This window comes from Carassius gibelio, chromosome A19 (assembly GCF_023724105.1).
Source record: "Carassius gibelio isolate Cgi1373 ecotype wild population from Czech Republic chromosome A19, carGib1.2-hapl.c, whole genome shotgun sequence".
Lineage (NCBI taxonomy): Eukaryota > Metazoa > Chordata > Actinopteri > Cypriniformes > Cyprinidae > Carassius > Carassius gibelio.
Window position 1 is genome coordinate 27676651 of NC_068389.1, and position 19438 is coordinate 27696088.

At 37.5% G+C, this 19438-nt stretch overlaps 2 protein-coding genes and 1 non-coding gene across 3 annotated transcripts; all 3 read right to left on the reverse strand.

Annotated features, from left to right (window-relative positions):
* Positions 1 to 1223: 1223 nt before the first annotated feature.
* LOC127935612 (trichohyalin) lies at positions 1224 to 11303 on the reverse strand. Its single transcript, XM_052533683.1, has 4 exons — positions 11206 to 11303; positions 6704 to 10324; positions 2552 to 2801; positions 1224 to 1774 (listed from the first exon to the last, which is right to left on the reverse strand). Exons 2-4 carry the CDS (start codon positions 10235 to 10237, stop codon positions 1746 to 1748), a joined length of 3813 nt encoding a protein of 1270 aa, XP_052389643.1. The 5' UTR covers positions 10238 to 10324; positions 11206 to 11303; the 3' UTR covers positions 1224 to 1745.
* A 2971-nt stretch (positions 11304 to 14274) lies between these two features.
* On the reverse strand, positions 14275 to 14347 carry trnak-cuu (transfer RNA lysine (anticodon CUU)). The gene has a single exon. It is a non-coding gene; the product is annotated as a tRNA-Lys (tRNA).
* A 2226-nt stretch (positions 14348 to 16573) lies between these two features.
* Positions 16574 to 19081, reverse strand: LOC127935360 (uncharacterized). The gene is made up of 6 exons (XM_052533164.1): positions 18991 to 19081; positions 18757 to 18800; positions 18304 to 18579; positions 17973 to 18224; positions 17809 to 17883; positions 16574 to 17161 (listed from the first exon to the last, which is right to left on the reverse strand). Coding segments are annotated over exons 1-6 (765 nt in total). The 5' UTR covers positions 18993 to 19081; the 3' UTR covers positions 16574 to 17045.
* Between the last annotated feature and the right edge of the window lie 357 nt (positions 19082 to 19438).

Consider the following 19438-nt stretch of genomic DNA (forward strand, 5'->3'; position numbering starts at 1 on the left):
TCGCGAATTATTTGAGTCAGTTTGGGGTTCGCAAATCATAGCTGTATATGGATAGGCATTTTTAACTAATTTAGTAGCTAGTTATAATTACGTTTTCCACGCTTGTTTAGGTGTGAAATGTGAACTCGAATTTTTTGTTTTAATGATGTGCCTTTTAACAGTAAGTATATTCAAAAACTAAACAAATCGTGCCTAAAAAGTGCACGCATCTAGGCTAATGTAAAGTTACATGATGAAGTCATACTAGTGCGTGTGGCGCGTGTGCATTTTTAGTGCGATATTTCACTGCATTATTCGGTGTATTCAAATGAATTTATGAATGCATGTGAATGATCACAAAATTCAAGATATGAACCTTTGTGCCAAAAGGGTTCTTTCTTGTCATTATAGAACCTTTTTAGTATTAAAGGTTCTTTGGAGTTGAGTAAAGAACCCTATGGTTCTATATAGAACCCCAATGATCCCTTTCTTCTAACAGTTTGTTGTCATCATCAAAGTTCGTTCTGTTTTGTTGTAGATCAGTGGTTCTCAATTCCAGTCCTAGTGTACTGGCGCTCTGCATATTGTCTCTCTTATTTAACACACAGATCATCATCAGCTGGTGAGAGCTCCACGCATGAACCGTGTTCCGAATCCGATTGGCTTGGTGCCTCCCTACACAGTGTTCATATACACACACACACACACACACACACACACACACACACACACACACACACACATTAAAAATTAAATTCAGGTGCTCTACCAATTGAGCTACAGGAACACAAATACATATGTTCTGGACTGTGGAGACGGCCATCTCATTAATATTTCTGATGATTTGATGTGAAAAATCACTCATCGTTATTATGAGTGACCAGCAGGTGGCGCTGCAATACAGTGTGCAGAAGAACTGAGAACACAACCAGTCACTCAATGATGGACTTTTACAAAAAATATACAAACACACTGTATTAATCTTGAATGTTTATTAACATTTTGAAGGGTTTTCTTTCTTTGGTTGTAAAGTTAAAATAGATAAACTGGTATTTAAGTACAAACAATATATATATATATATATATATTTATAAAAAATATATATATCACCTTGTAAAATTGCAAGAGTGTCTCACTACATATCAATACAGACCATTCTCTCTCGCTCAAACTTTATATGCATCACATGATGAAAACATATCTCCTTATTTCCCATATAAATATCATTTCACTGTACCATGAAAATATTTAATCTAACCTTTATTAATCATAATCATACATTCACAAAAGAGAGTAAACTCGACTCATATGACAATCAGATGGTGAGGGTTTAATGTCCATTTTTTAATAAAAATGAGTCCCCTCAAATGTGGTAAATGATATAATTGGATATTTGTTTTAAACCTTTCAAAATAAACAAAATCCTTCAGTCCATAAAGGTTTATAAATTGTGCAAACCATCACATCAGACCTGAGGACATCATTCTGTGAATCAGAGCAGCACTTGCATGGCTTCACTGCACACTACACATTATTAACATTTATTTTCTTAATCTCTCGACATGAAATAGAAATGATTTTAAAACAATTTCATTAAAATAATCTCTAAAAAAAATATTGCGTTTGTAAAGTTCATTTGATTCTCTGTCTGGACAAGCAAAACTAAACAATAACATATTTTTTAAAACCAATTTATAAACCGTTTATCATTTCTCACACCTCCTGCAAATGTAAAGAACTGAAAGTCTTATGGAGGACCTGGTCTGTTATTTGGAAAGTCGTTTGCAGGATTCATCTGGAAAAACAAAAACAAAACAGACAAAATAACATTTAAAATGAAAATGAAAATATAATTTTACGATTTAAAATGTTCTATTAATGTATCTATTAAATACAATTGCTACTTTAAAGGAAATTCACCCCCAAAAAGATTTAGCTTTAAATACAATTGGAGAAAGCAATATTATGGATAGAGGACTTGTATTTAAGGCTGAAGTGACATCTTGAAGTTAAAAACATCTTAATGCTGGATTTGTTTAATCTTTTGTCTTCTCCAGATGTTAACTGATGGACTGGAGTGCTGTGGATTATTGTGATGTTTTTATCACACTCTCATTCTGACGGCACCCATTCACTGCTGAGCAAGTGATTCAATGCTACATGTCTCCAAACCTGATGAAGAAACAAACTCATCTACATCTTGATTGGCCTGAGCGCGAGCACTTTAAGCAAAATGTAATTTTTGGGTGAACTATTCCTTTAAGAGCAATGCAAAAATAAGCTTTATATTTAAACTGTAAAGCACACATGCACAGGCTTTTCTACACGGTTTCTAATACTACAGTTATACATGCATTTAAGATGCATTTTAAAAAGTGCATCAGTGTGATTTCTTCATCCAAGGCAATCGAACCTCTCGAATTTAACTACTGTAATTCAGTGTGAATGCAGTTTATGCTTCATTTCCCGATAATAATTAGCTAAACAGTTTAGTCACAATTCTTTTTGAGGGTTTGTTTATTCCATTGTTGCTTTGTTTATATCTTGATGACGTAAGTTAGAAGCCACTGACCCACTTTTATGAATCGAGCCTTTGCTGCGCATTCATTGATGCCTCTGCGAGACACAAACGCTGCGCTCTCCTCCTCCTCCTCATCTTCCTCCTGTCCCTCGTTCTCCTGCTCCCCCCCACGCCTCCCCTCTTCCATCCCGCCGTCCTCCGGCCCCGGATGAGGAGAGGAAGGGAGGGATGCTACCGCACAACCTTCAGAAGGATACTCACAAACTCTCTCCAGCTGGGCGTCATCGAAACACACCTTCACCTGAACCAGAGAAACAGAGAAGGACATCACAGTAAGGTCTTCAATATATGACCAGAAAAATGAATAAAAATACAACTCATTATAAAGATGCAACTAAGACTGAGACTTTTATTTTGCATAACATCCCATTTCAATCAGATAAACAATACAAGGACAGACGTGAAATTGGGATTGCATATTTTTGTTTAGTTTGGGCGTATGAGTAAAATGTATGGCTATATGAGCCATAAAAGCCTGATTGATCGATTATGATAAACATAAAACACATGCATTTCTTTTCCTTTTACATTTTTTGAGTTTTTAAACTAATATTAATTCCATTTTAAAATATTAGATTTTCAGAGCAGCAAAAATTTCAAACATGAGATACAACAGAAATAAGTCAGAGGACGTAATACAGAGAGAAAAGCAGCGCTATAAAGGCTAAAGGTTCAAATGAGGAAAGTGTAGAGTCTCTGACAGATTAAGAGACTACCGTCAGTCGTTCTGCAGAGGGCACATGGTAAATAACCACTACTGCTATTTCTGTAGCACACAGCATAGGAACAGTACAAGGTTTTCTGTATGCAAGCACAGATGATCTTTTAGATTCAACAGAACGTTTAGTACACATCCAGAGCACTGCATGCAAGAAAGATCTTCAGAAACAACAGGCTGTTTAATGAACCCAGTCACAGAACAGAAAGCTGTCCCCAAACACAGTCAGCAAGTGTGAGCTATAAGAAGAATGAAGGTTAGATGTGGTCAGAGTGTAAACTAGGGCAATGACTGCTGGAGCAAGTAAAATGCAATGCACGAGCACATGATATTGTCGGTTATATAGTATGAACTGAACCGATAACCCTAAGTTGCTTTTGTTTTTATGCATTCTCTTCTGTCTGTGCTACAGGAAGTGACACAGATCTGAGGAGGAAGTAGCCAAAGAGTTGTCACAAGACTGCTTTAAAAACCCCAACATTTTGCAGCTACGTAAAAGACACACTTTGTTAAAAATGCACACATCACCTCATGTGTACAGTTTAGCGTATCATGCTATGCTCTGCTATTAATGTGTTGCTTTTGTCACTTTCATTGGAAAAACTGATTTGTTGTTATTTACACTAATCTTAAAAAGTTTGAAATAATTATGTTTTTTTTTTATTTTACAGCAGATATTTTGTAAGCTAAAACTCTTTTATCTAAAATACTTACTTGTAGTCTTCATGAGATTTAAATTATTTTAATAATGTATCAAAATATTAACTTGCTCTCTTATGTTATGTTGGTTGGTCATAGAGGTAGACAAAAAATATTAATTTTTTTAGTATGTGATTTATTTAATTATTATTATTATAGTATACATTTTTTATGATTTAATTCTCAGAATTGTTTTTATGAAGCCTTTTTAATTTTTATTAATATAATTTTATTGGGTTCCATTTTATTTTTTTAATGCTTATCTTAATATATTTTTCTTTAATCAACTTTATGTATTTCCCTTAGAAATCCCAGTTTCAGAAAGAAAACCTTTGATAGTATACTGTACTGTAGTTCATTAGCATAAACGTAGGCCATTTATTGCAATGTAGCAAATTTCTGTATTCTAATGTATAATATACAGTCACAGCTACACGTTTATCAGAACTGTAAAGTTGAGTAATACAACTATGTCATTTATAAAATGTAAAACTTTTTCCACTAGAATTGGAGCTGGAGGTGTTTTATCATCATAAATGCCTGTGTTCTTCTGTCTCAAGAGTCTGATTTCATTGTCGTCTTCTCTTCATGTTCATTTGACTCCAGTTCCTTGCAGAAGTCAGTGTACAGTATGTGGTTACACTGATCACCACAATGCAAACATACTGCTCTGTTTAACTGATATTAAACCCCTCACTGGAAGACAGCAGCAGGACCTGTGTGTGTGTTTCCAGAAGTGAAAGTTTCCATTATATGTGTTAGTGTTTTCTGCAGCTTGAGAGAGGAACTACAGACATATTGAGAGGAAGCCAAGCGTTCAGTATTCAGTGTTTCATGTGTATCAGCCTCACTGACATATTCTCAAATCAGATGACTTCTGGTCACATCAGTGTATTTCTCTTTCTGTACTCTATTTCTACCCTAAGTAATGATAATGTAGAGTTTAGAGAGTTGGATGTCAATTAAGTGAACTCTATAGTTGATTCAGAGAAGGATTCATCAGACTGATCGCACCAGAGTTTGTCTTTTGTAAGAATCAGACTGCATTGGTCGAAACTAAATAATGCTTTTTCCCGGGTCATTCCAGACTAACACGCGTCTAGGTCAGACAGGACATTGTCAGGGTGAAAGGTACTGAAGAAGGCACGACTGAAATAGATTAACCACAGTCTATTCATAGATGCATGCTCTACTTTGAAGTCAGCTTTTAAGTGTAATATCTCTATTTTTAAAGGCATGAGTAATCATATAAGTTTTGTTTTGTTACTCCCAAACAATGCGGAATGAATCATAAAGTAATTTTCTGATTTTCTATTTTTTCATGCAGCATTTAAATGTGTAAACCCACACAGGGACTATTTTCACCTGCGGACTGTGATGGCGTGAGAGATCAGCCTAATCCAGGTTTAACGCTGAGCAACTGCTTTGGCCACAATCAAAGATGACAGAGATATTCTGACCTGACTATTGACAGATCACACCTTGATTTGATCAGGCTCTTCTCAAGTGCAATTGTTTCTTATTGAAATTAGAAATCCCACTGAAACACAACCGTTGCATTTTGATAGTTGTGTATTAATTTTATGTCATATCCCATATTTTAGAGTCGAATTGTAGCATGTTGTGTTTTGCTACTTGTGCATTGATTTTATAGCATATCCCATATTTAAGAGTCTAAATGTAGCATGCTGTATTTTGCTAGTTGTGTGTTAATTTTATGTCATATCCCATATTTAAGAGTCGAATTGTAGCATGTTGTGTTTTGCTACTTGTGCATTGATTTTATAGCATATCCCATATTTAAGAGTCTAAATGTAGCATGCTGTATTTTGCTAGTTGTGTGTTAATTTTATGGCATATCCCATATTTTAGAGTAAAACTGTAGCATGTTGCGTTTTGGTAAATTGTGCATAAATATTATGGCATATCCCATATTTTAGAGTCTAATTGTAGCATGTTGCGTTTTGCTAAATTGTGCATAAATATTATGGCATATCCCATATTTTAGAGTCTAATTGTAGTATGTTGCGTTTTGCTAAATTGTGCATTCATTTCATAGCATATCCCATATTTAAGAGTCTAATTTTAGCATGCTGCATTTCGCTAGTTGTGCGTTAATTTTATGGCATATCCCATATTTTAGATAATAATTGTAGCATGCTGCATTTTGCTATTTGTGTGTTAATTTTATGGCATATCCCATATTTTAGAGTTAAACTGTAGCATGTTGCGTTTTGCTAAATTGTGCATAAATATTATGGCATATCCCATATTTTAGAGTCTAATTGTAGCATGTTGCGTTTTGCTAAATTGTGCATAAATATTATGGCATATCCCATATTTTAGAGTCTAATTGTAGCATGTTGCGTTTTGCTAAATTGTGCATTCATTTCATAGCATATCCCATATTTAAGAGTGTAATTTTAGCATGCTGCATTTTGCTAGTTGTGCGTTAATTTTATGGCATATCCCATACTTTAGATAATAATTGTAGCATCTTGCATTTTGCTATGTGTGTGTTTTACAAATTGTGCGTTTATTTTATGGCATATCCCATATTTTAGAGTCGAATTGTAGCATGTTGCATTTTGCTAGTTGTGCATTTATTTTATGGCATATCCCGTATTTTATACTCTTATTGTAACATGTTGCACGCTCAGTTATTCTGATCTATAGGATCAGCTCGTCGTTTAGATCATGCAAAAACATTAAAAATAAACACTCACCGCTTTCGGTGTCCCTTTGCTTTTTACCAAGCATGACCGTTCAAGGTTCTGGTACCCTCCAATCACCTCAATCTCTTCTGCTGTAGGATACCTCTTCTTCCCTGCCTCCTTGGTGCTGCTGGGAGCAGGGGTAGATATATGGCCCTGGGGGTCTGCTTTGGGCACTGCAGGGGTCCCTGTTGGGATGCCACCAGACGAGGCTGCCCCAGCAGGTTTTCTGGGCGTGATTGTGATGGTAGTTCCTCTCTTACCTGGTCTACCTGAGGCACTCCTAATGGAAAAGAGAGGCGGAGATGGAGATGAAGAGGGGGATGCGGTACAGGGAGAGGTTTGCGATGGAGAGCTTTGTTCTGGAGGCTTCTGTGAGTTTTCTGTTGATTCGGTGCTCCGGGAGTTGATTGTGAATGACCTGACCTGTTTAGGGGGTTGACTTTGGGCATTCAGTTGCGCTTGTGAAAATCTTGGATTTGGAGGCATTTGGGCTTTCTGTGTCTCTCTTAGTATGTCTGGTTTCTTCTGGCCTTCGGTTGCTCTGATCTCTGGCTCCACAAGTGGATAGGTCTCCATGGAGGGCTGTGCCATTTTGTCAGTGGGGTTACCACATCCTGCTTCCTGTTCCCTCAGCTGTAGTCGTCCCACCTGCCGCTGTACCATCTGAACCCCTGCCGACTCCATGCCCTGAGTTTTGTCACCGTCCCTCCCCTGATTCCACATCTTGGCAGTTACTGGCAGGATGTCCGGTGAAGGTGCTTGTCTGATGGGGTTGTATTTACCTTGAGGTCCACTGTGTGGAGGCATATCAGCTGTCCTTTCACTGATACACACTGCAGTCCTGGACCCCACCGACTTGAGGTTATAGATCCGGCTCATGGCATCCAACGAGTCTGAAAGTGTAGGGGAGGGAGAAAAAGAAGGAGGAAGATACTCTTTCTCTAACAACTCTTCCTTTCTTTCTCTTTCGTCTACGTCTGGTGTTCTCCAAGCGATGCACGTTCCACACTCCTCTACATGGCGTTGTGCATCTCTCTCTGCTTCCCTGGGGCAGATATCGCTCTCCGAAGCATCTCCGGCGATCTCCCCAGCTACTCTTTCTGTCGAAGCTGACTGCAAGAGCGACAGAGAAACAGGAACAGGAAGTTGAGGGTTTGACTTTGCCATGTCAACTTCCTGTGTGACGTCAAACAGTCTGAGAGTCTGTACTGTGGTTTCTTCCTGTTCTCTCACAGTTCCTCCTGCTTCTCTGCTGCCCTCATCTTTGCCATCCTCCCTATTTTTCTGTCTTTCCTTCTCTTGCTGACAAATTCTCTCTTTCAGAGATTCCTCTTGGGTCAGAGGTCGCCCAACCTTCCAGCTCTCTCTCCTCTCTACTTCTCCTCGATCTAGTTTGTCCCCAGCAGTGCGACTCACCCTTCTTCTTTCAGATGATACATCGACTCCATAGAATACAGTCCTAGGGATGGTGACTCCTTTTTGGGTGCAGAGTTTGCTCTGACCCAGTATAACAGTTTGTTGTGGGAGTTGTGAGGTAAAATGTAGTTCCTCAGAGGCTTGTTTTGGAAGGCTTTGGTAATGTTGATGCTCTGTTTGATCTTGGTTACTCATTCCACCAGAGATACTTTCATTGTCTCCCTGTGAAAACATATATCCTGCACTCTTGAGTTCTCCATCTAACTGGACTCTTCCTATTTTACTGAGCAAATCTTCTGTGTGTTGGGTAAGGACTACTTGGCCAGAGGGTTGCCATTGTCCATCATAGTCAGACATAGTCTGGCAACTGGAGTCCGCAGAGTGAGATATGTCACATAGACGCTGACTGTCTGTAGGGAAATCTAAAGTACTGTTATTCGAGGGTGATATATATATCCCAAGGGATTGTTTTGAAACTGCATCAGTTTCCTTCTCTTGATTCAATCTCTTTTCAGATTCTGTTTTGGGCTCAATTTTGTAATCGGTTGATCTCTTCTGTAAAAGCGTCTCTCTCTCCTCTTGCCTCTTATCTCTGTGTATCTCTTTATCTATCATTATCTCTCTCTCATTCTCCTCTCTCACTCTTTCTGAGCTGCTCTCCGTCCCATCTTGTTTGATAGGAACTCGTCGTGCAAACGCGCCCCCTTCAGGGTTTTTAACAGAGGCCAGAGTGAAGTCTTCTCTTCTGTCTAAGCTTGAATTCCTTTCCTCTGTCTCTCCACAAACAGATTTATTCCTCTTATTTTGTCTCTTTTCATGCATCACCTCATCATGTTTGAGTCGACCCCATCGCCTGGCGACTTTCGGTTCACTTCCTGATTGGTCGGCGACCCCTGTTTTGACCCTGCGTTCAGAGTACGACCTCTCCACCAGTTTAAAATCTGTCTTTTGCTTACAATCTCTGTCATCCTGTTGGCGAACCACGCGGTCGGAGAAGCTAAAGGAGCGTTTGGGAACACCCCTGAGCATCAGACTCATTTCAGTCTCCTCTGTACTCTGTTCCTCCTCCACAAACAGGTCTCCTGTGCTGTATCTGGCCCGGTTCTTGAAGCACTCCGTGCTCTTGGAGCGAATTGGAGGTTTTGGGTGTTCCCCAAACTTACTAAGCAGCTGACTGACCCGACCACTACATTCTGGAGCCCTTATGTCCTTGTGGTTCAGGACTCTCTTGGCTCTCTGATTGTCCGTCCTCGACACTAGTTGCATCTCTTTCTCTAAACGTTCGCTCCCTCTCTCTGGTATCCCTGCGGTCTCAGTTTCCCTAACCCCGTCCATCATGGGCGGTTTGATGATCAGTACTTCTGAAGCCCTTATTTCCGTCACGCTTCCTCCGCCGGCTAGAAACTCCCTCAAATCCATCCTCATCCTCTTCTGATCCTCCCTGACCTCCTTCTCTCTCAGATCCAGAACATTTTTGTCTTTCTCAATAATGATAATGTTGTGTGCCTGGATCGTGTGAAGACCTATGACTGGAGATAATAAGGACGTGTCAGTGTCTGCCTCTCTGATTTCTCTCCCAGTGCTTCTGTCTCGCTCTCTTCCCTCAATTTTACTTCCCATCTTCTCGACCCACATCTCTCTATCTCGTCCTCTCCAGATCTCCTTCTCTGTTTCCCTATTTCTTTCTCTCCCTCTATTATTGGCAGGGTTTTTATCCTCAGTCTCTCCATCTTTAAGCACCTCTTTCCCTCTGTTATCTCTCCTAAAGCTGTTCTCAGAACGGATGAAGGGGTTCTGCTGGATGGGGCTGATGGTGTCTTTGGATATCTGTTTTTGCAATTTATACCCAGTCTGTTCAGTCTGGAGGTGATGTGTGGGTTTACTATCCATCTGCTCTGTGACGATGTCCTCATTGATGCTCAGGATATCCAGAGTATCTCTCTCTTTCTCCCTCTCTCTTTCCTCATCTTGCTTCGCCCTCCTTCTCTGGATGATCCCTCGCTTCCAAGCCGGCATGCAGGCCAACCGCTCCTCTTCCTCCTTCTCTCGTCTCTCTTTCTCCTCCTCCTCCCTTCGCTTTCGCTCTAATAGCAGCTGCTTCCATTCCGGTAAAGCAGATAGAGACATAACCACGGAGAACTCGATGGAAGACTGCTGTTGTACTGATCAGATCCTTTGCAGAAATACAGTTTTATCCTAACACATCCATGAGTCCTGTCAAACCAAAACACCTATGAATCAGCTTCCAGAAGAGATCAGATGTGCAAAAACACTAGTCACATTTAAATCTAGACTCAAAACCCATCTGTTTAGTTGTGCATTTATTGAATGAGCACTATGCTATGTCCAAACTGATTGCACTATATTTTCACTGTTTTATATTATATAAAATCATTTTCTAACTGTTTTTAAATTGATTTTAAGTAAACGTTTTAATAATTTTAAAAGTTTTAAAATTGCTTATTTTATTTTTTTCTTATTTTTCATGATTATTTTACTTTCTTTGATGTAACGCACTTTGAATTACCATTGTGTATGAAATGTGCTATATAAATAAACTTGCCTTGCCTTTCCTATAAGCACATTTGCCATTTTATTTTTTATTTTATTTTATTTTTTTGTATGTGGTAAACATGCAGTTAACAGTGCAAATCTACTGTCAGAATAGATTTGAAGTGAAATGCAAGTCTTCTTGGTGTACAAATAAGTATGAATGTTTTCATTCATCAAGCATCAAGATTTTAGATTTAAAATTAATCTGAATGGAAAAGAGAAGGTTTGTTCATGGTACACTGAACGGTACCAAATTTTTTGCAATTAAAAACACATTTACATGCCGTTTTGCATGCAAACGTTTGCATGTTTAATAACCTGTTTAAATATAATTTAACAATCCATGCAAAAAGTAAAAAAAAGTGTTTAAATTAAGTGTAGTGTTACAATGCTGTCTTTTTTTTGTCAATTCAACTATACCTCCATGGTGATTTGTTAGGAAAAAAACGATTTGTTAGAAAAGAAATGTAATTCTGTTCATGCTCCATGTTCAAAGTTGTTGATCTAAAGCACAATACTCCATAAATAATGTTTTTGCAAACCTTCAGATATTGTGATGTGACCGAATTCCTGATTCTCTGGAATAAAGATTTCCTCGTTTCCACGCGTGATGTTCATCTTTCCATTAGTGTAACTCCAAAAAAAAAAAAAAAAAAAAAAAAAAAAAAGTCCAGATAATTTTTTTCAGTCTTCGCAAAAGTGAATAAGCAACATCCAGTTAATTCATATTTTCGTGATGCCGTGAACTGAAGGTCGGTATCGTGAACCGGAGCTGCATGTGTAGTAAATATTACGGGCTTTAGAGGCGCAGGACTGTAATCCCATAATTACATTAAACTCCAGCAGGACAATCACAGGCGCACACACCACTGCCTAAGAAAAGACGTTTAACTAAACTGCATCTCCTCCTCATCTGAGTCCCTGCGGACACCGGAGTTACGCGAGGTGACGGACGCACGGGGATTAACTGGTTACGCATGACGTCACAGTTACGCATACATTCACTTATCTCTTTATTATATTATACGATATATACATTTCACACATAGTTTTATGGTATCATATTAACTTATATACAAACGGTGAGCTGTTACTGCGAGAAACTCTTCTATTACTTTATGCAAATTAATTAACCTTTTTAAACTCCTAATGCACGTTGCAGCATTTTATTCAGCAAAGTGGTGTGATAAATCACGTCACGCTACAGTAAAAAGTCAAGCCAATAAACAAAACTTATTTTATTTTATACGTTTATTGACCATTCTGTGTCAAAATCTGAGGTCATTATATGTAAACACACTTCAAACACATTCTAATTTTTTTTATAAAATAAAAGTCATGTTTTGCAGTAGTATGACACTTAATTAATTGTGAAAAACACAGGAGGTAAGTAACACTGTTTATCCCATCTCTTGCTGACCTTTTGGTTTTGTGATCCTAAAATATTAGCAAAAACAGCAGTATTATATAAAACATGCAGTATATGCAAAACAGCTGTGGAACCAAATCCATCATAAAAGCAGAAGCAAAACAAAATCTGTCCTTTTCTCCACATGCAAGCGTGTGTTTTGTATCTCTTCCAATTAAAGGAATTTAATCTGATGACCTTTGACCTGAAACCAAAATATATGAGACCCTCCTCTCTGTCATACTACTCAAAAATACACAATAACCTTATTCATTTCTGAGATGATAACAGGACAGCTAAATTAAACATCAGAGATTTTGAAACACTGCTGTGTGAAGCTTTGAAACCTTTGTGAATCATTTGTCTTGAACCAGTGCATATCAAACCAAAGTCACATGATTTCACTAAACAAAGCTTTCAAAACATTTCAGAATCACACAGAAACCAGTGTCTATAGCTTACATGGTCTCAGATCATTTGCATACTTTTTTGAATAACACATTTATATAATAAACTTGAAGGGTTGTAGATAATATTCTCTTATTAGTCTGATAAACCACGCTCTACAAATGTAATAAAATAGCACACATTACACAGACACTTCATATCTAATGGTGTTTGATGATGTGTTAATTGTATTTAATAGATTATACTTTGCAACTGCTTTGTAAAAGGTGTTTCATGCATATTTGGCCTGAGTTTTCAATGCATTTATGTGTGTTGTTCAAAAAACTTCAATTCAAAGTTTAGAAAAGCTTCATTTCAATATTAAAAATGCATGAGCTCACATGAAAACAGATGCAGCAGTGCATGGAAATATGCAATATGCTGCATTTGTTGATGCATTGACGCATGCAAACTGTAAATGCACAATTTATAGTGTATACTTTCCACTATTTTCATTCCAAACATATATTTGATTGTAATGGTGAGACACGAGCATCAACAAAAGTAAAAAAAAAAAAAAAAAAGTGAGACTATTAATGAATAAAGATGAAAACAAATTGGTTTTGATTATAAAACGTGAAAGTTGTTGTAGTCAACAGTACAATTTTAGTTGTGCATTTGTGTACTGTTTAAGAACAACAATATTGTCCGTTTAAGAGGCTTGTGCAACAAAACTACATTTCCCATCATTCCCTGTAGCAGCACTAGAATGATTAGAATGCACAGATAAGCCCTGATACATACTACATTTGTTTAATTTGTTGTTTATTCGGTTACATTAGTGGTCAAATCTACCTGAATTTGTTAGAAAGAAGAAGAAGAAAAAGCTTTTAACTTATGCAAGTTGTTGTAGCTCTGATCGCTGCCCTCTAGTGGAGAAGAGAGGAGCTGCAGTTTTCTTTGCAGCTAAATGCTCCTCAGAAGATGTGAGATGTTCTGGAGGCTTGTGAAGATCATTCCTCCGCTGAGGAACAGTGAAAGTAAAGCTTCTGGAAACAAACGCTCCTCAAAAGATCCTGAGGATCAGATTTGAGACTCTAAAACATGATTGATGGAGAGTCAAGTAAAGCTGAGCTGCTTCAGTCCAGGAAGAGTTCATCTGGAGATATTACTGACCTTATTCTGACCTTTACTTGATCACAATCAGTCAAGATTTGTCACGAGAGGCTCCAGCTGAAGCTTTAGGAAGAGTAATAAAACAGCCGGGACAGGATATCCCAGGGTGCATTGCGCACTAATCACAGGCAGGGGGCGCTGGTGACCTGCCAATAGTGCATCAATATCTACAAACAAAACATGAATAGAGTTAGAGCAGAATATATTTTATTCTCAGTCAGGTAGTTAAGTACAAAAGTTACTTTGACATAAAATATACATTTTTTAAAACATTGAAAACAATTTGATGTAGATGATAATGAAAAGTAAATGATAAATGTAATATAATTGAATACCAAATTGATTCAAATAATAATTAAATATTTTATTGAAATAACAAAATACTTAAGATTAGGGTAAAAAAAATATTTGTTTGAAATAAAAATAACATTTTAATAAATTAATTTTTTGAAACTCTATTAATTCTCCTGTCAGGCTGTTATTGAATTATTTCAGACCACAAGACTGTGCTTGAGACTGAAGTAGACCAGAGGGACAACATCTACGTATTCTGCCTTCAGAACCACTCCGCCCTTCAGAGCCAAGGATCAGGACACAGAGTCTGAGAAAACAAAGAGACAAAACACGATAAAAAGATCTTCGCCCAACGTGGGGCTCGAACCCACGACCCTGAGATTAAGAGTCTCATGCTCTACCGACTGAGCTAGCCGGGCTGTGCGGAGCTAACGCACACATTCTATAATGACGCGATGACGTACATGTTCGTGCGAAAATTAATGCAGACCAATTATAGAATAAAACGTAACTTATTATTTAATTGGATTTTTTTTTTAAATTATAATGAGTTAATAGCATTTAAAATCAATATTTTTGAAAAGTCAGCTCAAACTCGAAGCTGCCGAAACACTAAAAACTTGCAACCGCCTAAGAATATTTCATGATAATATTTCTATCTATCTATCTGTCTATCTATCTGTCTGTCTGTCTGTCTGTCTGTCTGTCTGTCTGTCTGTCTGTCTGTCTGTCTGTCTGTCTGTCTATCTATCTATCTATCTATCTATCTATCTATCTATCTATCTATCTATCTATCTATCTATCTATCAGCAAGAGTAACGCCCTTCTAATGCCAGTAATCTGTTGATTTTCACCTCATATATTGTGGTTTTAGTTACATCATCTCAAGACAGGAAACATGATTGTTCACGTTTTAACGATCAGGTTTAAAACATTCATGTTTTCGTTTTATTTACTTTATTACCAAATGTATGTGTATTAGCAGCGTTTGCTCAAGTTAAAGAAGTTAACATCTGCTGTTTATTTCTCTCTATGTGCACACTTTTATAGCATTATGTGTATTGGGATCGCAATCATTTGAGTCAGTTTGGGAGTTCGGAGCGGGATCGCGAATCATTTGAGTCAATTTGGGGATCGCGAATCATTTGAATCAGTCCGGGAGTTCTTAACGGGATCGCGAATCATTTGAGTCAGTTTGGGGATCGCGAATCATTTGAGTCAGTTCGGGAGTTCGGGAGTTCGTAGCGGGATCGCGAATCATTTGAGTCAGTTCGGGAGTTCGGAGCGGGATCGCGAATCATTTGAGTCAATTTGGGGATCGCGAATCATTTGAATCAGTTCGGGAGTTCGTAGCGGGATCGCGAAACACTTGAGTCAGTTTGGGGATCGCAAATCATTTGAAGAAGTTCGGGAGTTCGTAGAGGGATCGCGAATCATTTGAGTCAGTTCGGGAGTTCGGAGCGGGATCGCGAATCATTTGAGTCAATTTGGGGATCGCGAATCATTTGAATCAGTTCGGGAGTTCGTAGCGGGATCGCGAATCACTTCAGTAAGTTTGGGGATCGCAAATCATTTGAAGAAGTTCGGGAGTTCGTAGAGGGATCGCGAATCATTTGAGTCAGTTCGGGAGTTCGTAGCGGGATCGCGAATCATTTGAGTCAGTTCGGGAGTTCGGAGCGGGATCGCGAATCATTTGAGTCAATTTGGGGATCGCGAATCATTTGAATCAGTTCGGGAGTTCGTAGCGGGATCGCGAATCACTTGAGTCAGTTTGGGGATCGCAAATCATTTGAATCAGTTCGGGAGTTCGTAGCGTTTTCGCGAATCATTTGAGTCAGTTTGGGGTTCGCGAATCATAGCTGAATATGGAAAGGCATTTTTAACTAATTTAGTAGCTAGTTATAATTACGTTTCCACGCTTGTTTAGGTGTGAAATGTGAACTCGTATTTTTTGTTTCAATGATGTGCCTTTTAACAGTATCAAGTATATTTAAAAACTAAACAAATCGTGCCTAAAAAGTGCATGCATCTAGGCTTATGTAAAGTTACTTGATGAAGTCATACTAGTGCTCGTGTGCATTTTGAGTGCGTTCTTTCACTGCATTATTCGGTGTATTCAAATGAATTTATGAATGCATGTGAATGATCACAAAATTCAAGATATGAACCCTTTGTGCCAAAATTATAGAACCTTTTTAGTATAAAATGTTCTTTGGAGTTGAGTAAAGAACCCTGTGGTTCTATATAGAACCCCAATGATCCCTTTCTTCTAATAGTTTGTTGTCATGAAGTAAGTTCTTAGTCATATACTCTTAGAAAAATAAGTACAAATGCTGTCACTAGGGTTGTACCTTTCCAAAGGGCACACTTTTGTATCTTTTAGGTACACTTCAGCCACTATGCACTTTAAGGTACAAATATGGACCCTTTAGGTACAAAAGTGTGCCTTTTGAAAAGGTACAACCCCAGTGACAGCATTTGTACTTTTTTTCTGAGAGTGTATGTAATATCTACTGTAATAGTGATGAAAATTTCTGCTCTTTTTTGGGATCTGGTTCATTTGGATTAGTTCAGCAATAAGGACAGGCTTTTTCAGCATGCAAATGAAATGGCAGTCCTTGTTTAGTACCACTTCTGGTTTTTATTCAACTTGTTTCTATAGGCAAATAAGAAGAAAATCAAAGTGCAGAAAATGTTACAAAACAGTGTGTTTATAATTATGACAATGCATTTAAAATAATATGATAATAAATACCAGTTTGCAGTATCCTGCAGCATAACTAGTGGTTTTATACTGCTATGAATAACTGGAAATGAATGAAACCGGAAGCCTCACACATTTAATTTACAACAGCCGAGCTTGTTATACATTAAAAATAAGCTTAATAAATTAATAAACAAATTTAGCAATGCTACTTTTGACCTGCATTATTGGTTTCTTAAATTATACAATGCACTTAACATTTACAGAATACGATAACTTCATATTTGGTCTAAAAGCATTGTACTGATTTAACGCTGTGTTATTGTGCGTAGAGACACATCACTGTAAATGTTATGCAGAAATACGTTGACAGAATCCTCGGCACATCTGCTGGATCTGAAGACAAGTTACAATCAAACAATGTTCAGATGGTGAAGTATCTGTCTTCGTTTAACAGCAACCAGGATCAGAAAAAACACAGACAGTCCAATCTGGACAACCTGAAGCTCTTCAGGTAGAAGGCAGGGATCTGGGAAGAGAGCACACATTATTCATATTTTTATTACTTTTATTTTTTATTATTTAAATTAACTCAGTGTTTAAAGATTTTTTTTTATTAAGCTTTGAGCCTGATTCTGTAGAGGATAGTGAAAGAAAGGTTAGTCATAGTATAGTGTAGTATTTTAATTTAGTATTAATATGCTGTTCAAATCATGATGTAACATTATAAAAGATAATATTTAATCATCATAAAAACAAAATGTGTGTGGCAGCAATGCATTACCGTATTTTTCCAACTCAGTTTATTTTTTTCGGACATGTTGGCATTTTATCTTTTACTTGGATGTTATTAGTTGCACGGAGTAAACACAGCTAGATAAAACTAAAACCGTGTTGTCTTCATTTCAGACTGCAAAGTGACAAAATGTAATTATATTAAAGGGGGTGTTTTCTATACCCAGATGAAATCAAATTTAACTCCTCCACCATGGTAACACCAGATATGCAAAAATCATTCATAATTTGGGATCCTCAGTGTTTTGGCATCATGTTGATGCTACGTTTGGCATCAGTGTTTAGTGTGAATTTCAATTTAAAGCACATTAGGAACCTCAAAAACACCAAGTTTTTGTGAAAGATTTTGTAAATCCCTCAGTAGCTCCTTACTTTACTTACTATGTTCTTCGGTGTCATCATTTGTGTTATTTAGTTTTCCCTTTGAGCCTGTTTTTGCAGATGCTGTAGAGGATACTGAAAGGTTTATCAAACAGTTTAGCATCAGTTTGCTGATCAAATCGTGATGCATTTTTAAAATAATACATCCAGTGAGCTTCTCTCACCTCTGACTTTCACCATGATCAATATTTCTCCTTCAGAGTCCAGAACCTCATATGTTCCTGTGTCTCTGGCTGTAAAGTTACTAATGATCAGGTTTCTATCTCTGATGCTGATTCTTTGGCTCTGAACACCATCACTTCTGCTCCAGACCTTCCTCCAGTCTGTGCTTCTTCTGCTCTGATGCTGCACTTCATCAGCTTCTGACAACAGAACATCTAACTTCAGCTGCTCACCCATGTTCACAGAAACCTCGTCTGAGGACAAACACAAATGCATTAATTATTATTTTAATCCATCAAAACTAAGCATGATGCTGATCAGTTTTGCCTTTACCATCAACACAAAGTTGGTAAATCTTGATTTGTGGCTCCAAGCCATTATTGTAATAGATTCTCAAAGTGTATTTCCCAGCGTCGCTGAAGATCAGATTATTGATGACGACGTCACAGTTTCCTTCTTTAAACACTCGTCCTCTACATTCTTCAGTCTCACACACATCCATGATTCCTGACCGACTCAAAACAACATCAGGAATCTCACTGCCCTCATATCCACAGGAGAATACAACCCTGTCACCCTTTATCCCTATCACAAGTATAGGGCTGGTTTCTGCACAAAAACATTAATAAAAAGACAGAAAATATCCACATAATTATTTGTTCCATACTGAAAAATGTGGTAATGTATCCCTGAACAAATAACTAACCAATAACAACAAAGAATCAATCAATCAATTAAAAAAAAAAACACACAGTTACAATTTCCAAACAGAGATGCAGTACTGACCGCTGAAAAGACAAAACAGCAACAGAAGATTCAAGAGATGAGGCCTGTTCAGAAAACAGAAGAGCTGATTTATGTGCCAGATACAGATGCTTTCCTGAAACTAATACCTTTTTTTGTGTTTCATTTCATATTCAATGTCATAATAACTGTTTATATGAATAACTCCACACTGTAAGAAATGATGTTCACGGTTTATCAAAACATTTTAAAATATGAAAAAGCATGAAAACTTACATGGTTCTGTAAGAGTCTAATGGTCAACACTTTGTATAAGCCACAGCACATCTATAGCGAGATTAACTACACATTTAAGTAGAAACAAAACTAAAAGTATGAGGATGAGTTGAGAATATGAGTTACCTCCCAATAAGGAGGAGGATATGATCGGTAATGACAGTCATAAACTAGGAATTCATTCAAAGCAGATTGACCTGTTAGATGTTTAACATAATGTTCATAATAGGTCATAATGACGGAGTAATCTTGTGAATCTTACTATTCATTCAGTCATATTAAATACATTGTAAACTTTAAAGGTCCCGTTCTTCGTGATCCCATGTTTTAAACTTTAGTTAGTGTGTAATGTTGTTGTTAGAGTATAAATAATATCTGTAAAATTATAAATCAAAGTTCAATGCCAAGCGAGATATTTGATTTAACAGAATTCGCCTACAACGAACGA

What these genes read in the sequence shown, in the direction of transcription:
- LOC127935612 (XM_052533683.1), bottom strand. Translation starts at nt 10,237, where the DNA reads ATGTCTCTATCTGCTTTACCGGAATGGAAGCAGCTGCTATTAGAGCGA. An exon ending in GCAAAGGGACACCGAAAGCG is followed by an intron (nt 2,802 to 6,703) that starts GTGAGTGTTTAT and finishes TCTCTGGTTCAG; the next exon opens with GTGAAGGTGTGTTTCGATGA. An exon ending in GGCTCGATTCATAAAAGTGG is followed by an intron (nt 1,775 to 2,551) that starts GTCAGTGGCTTC and finishes TTGTTTTTCCAG; the next exon opens with ATGAATCCTGCAAACGACTT.
- LOC127935360 (XM_052533164.1), bottom strand. An exon ending in TTACCAACTTTGTGTTGATG is followed by an intron (nt 18,225 to 18,303) that starts GTAAAGGCAAAA and finishes GTTTGTCCTCAG; the next exon opens with ACGAGGTTTCTGTGAACATG. An exon ending in GATCATGGTGAAAGTCAGAG is followed by an intron (nt 17,884 to 17,972) that starts GTGAGAGAAGCT and finishes TAAACCTTTCAG; the next exon opens with TATCCTCTACAGCATCTGCA.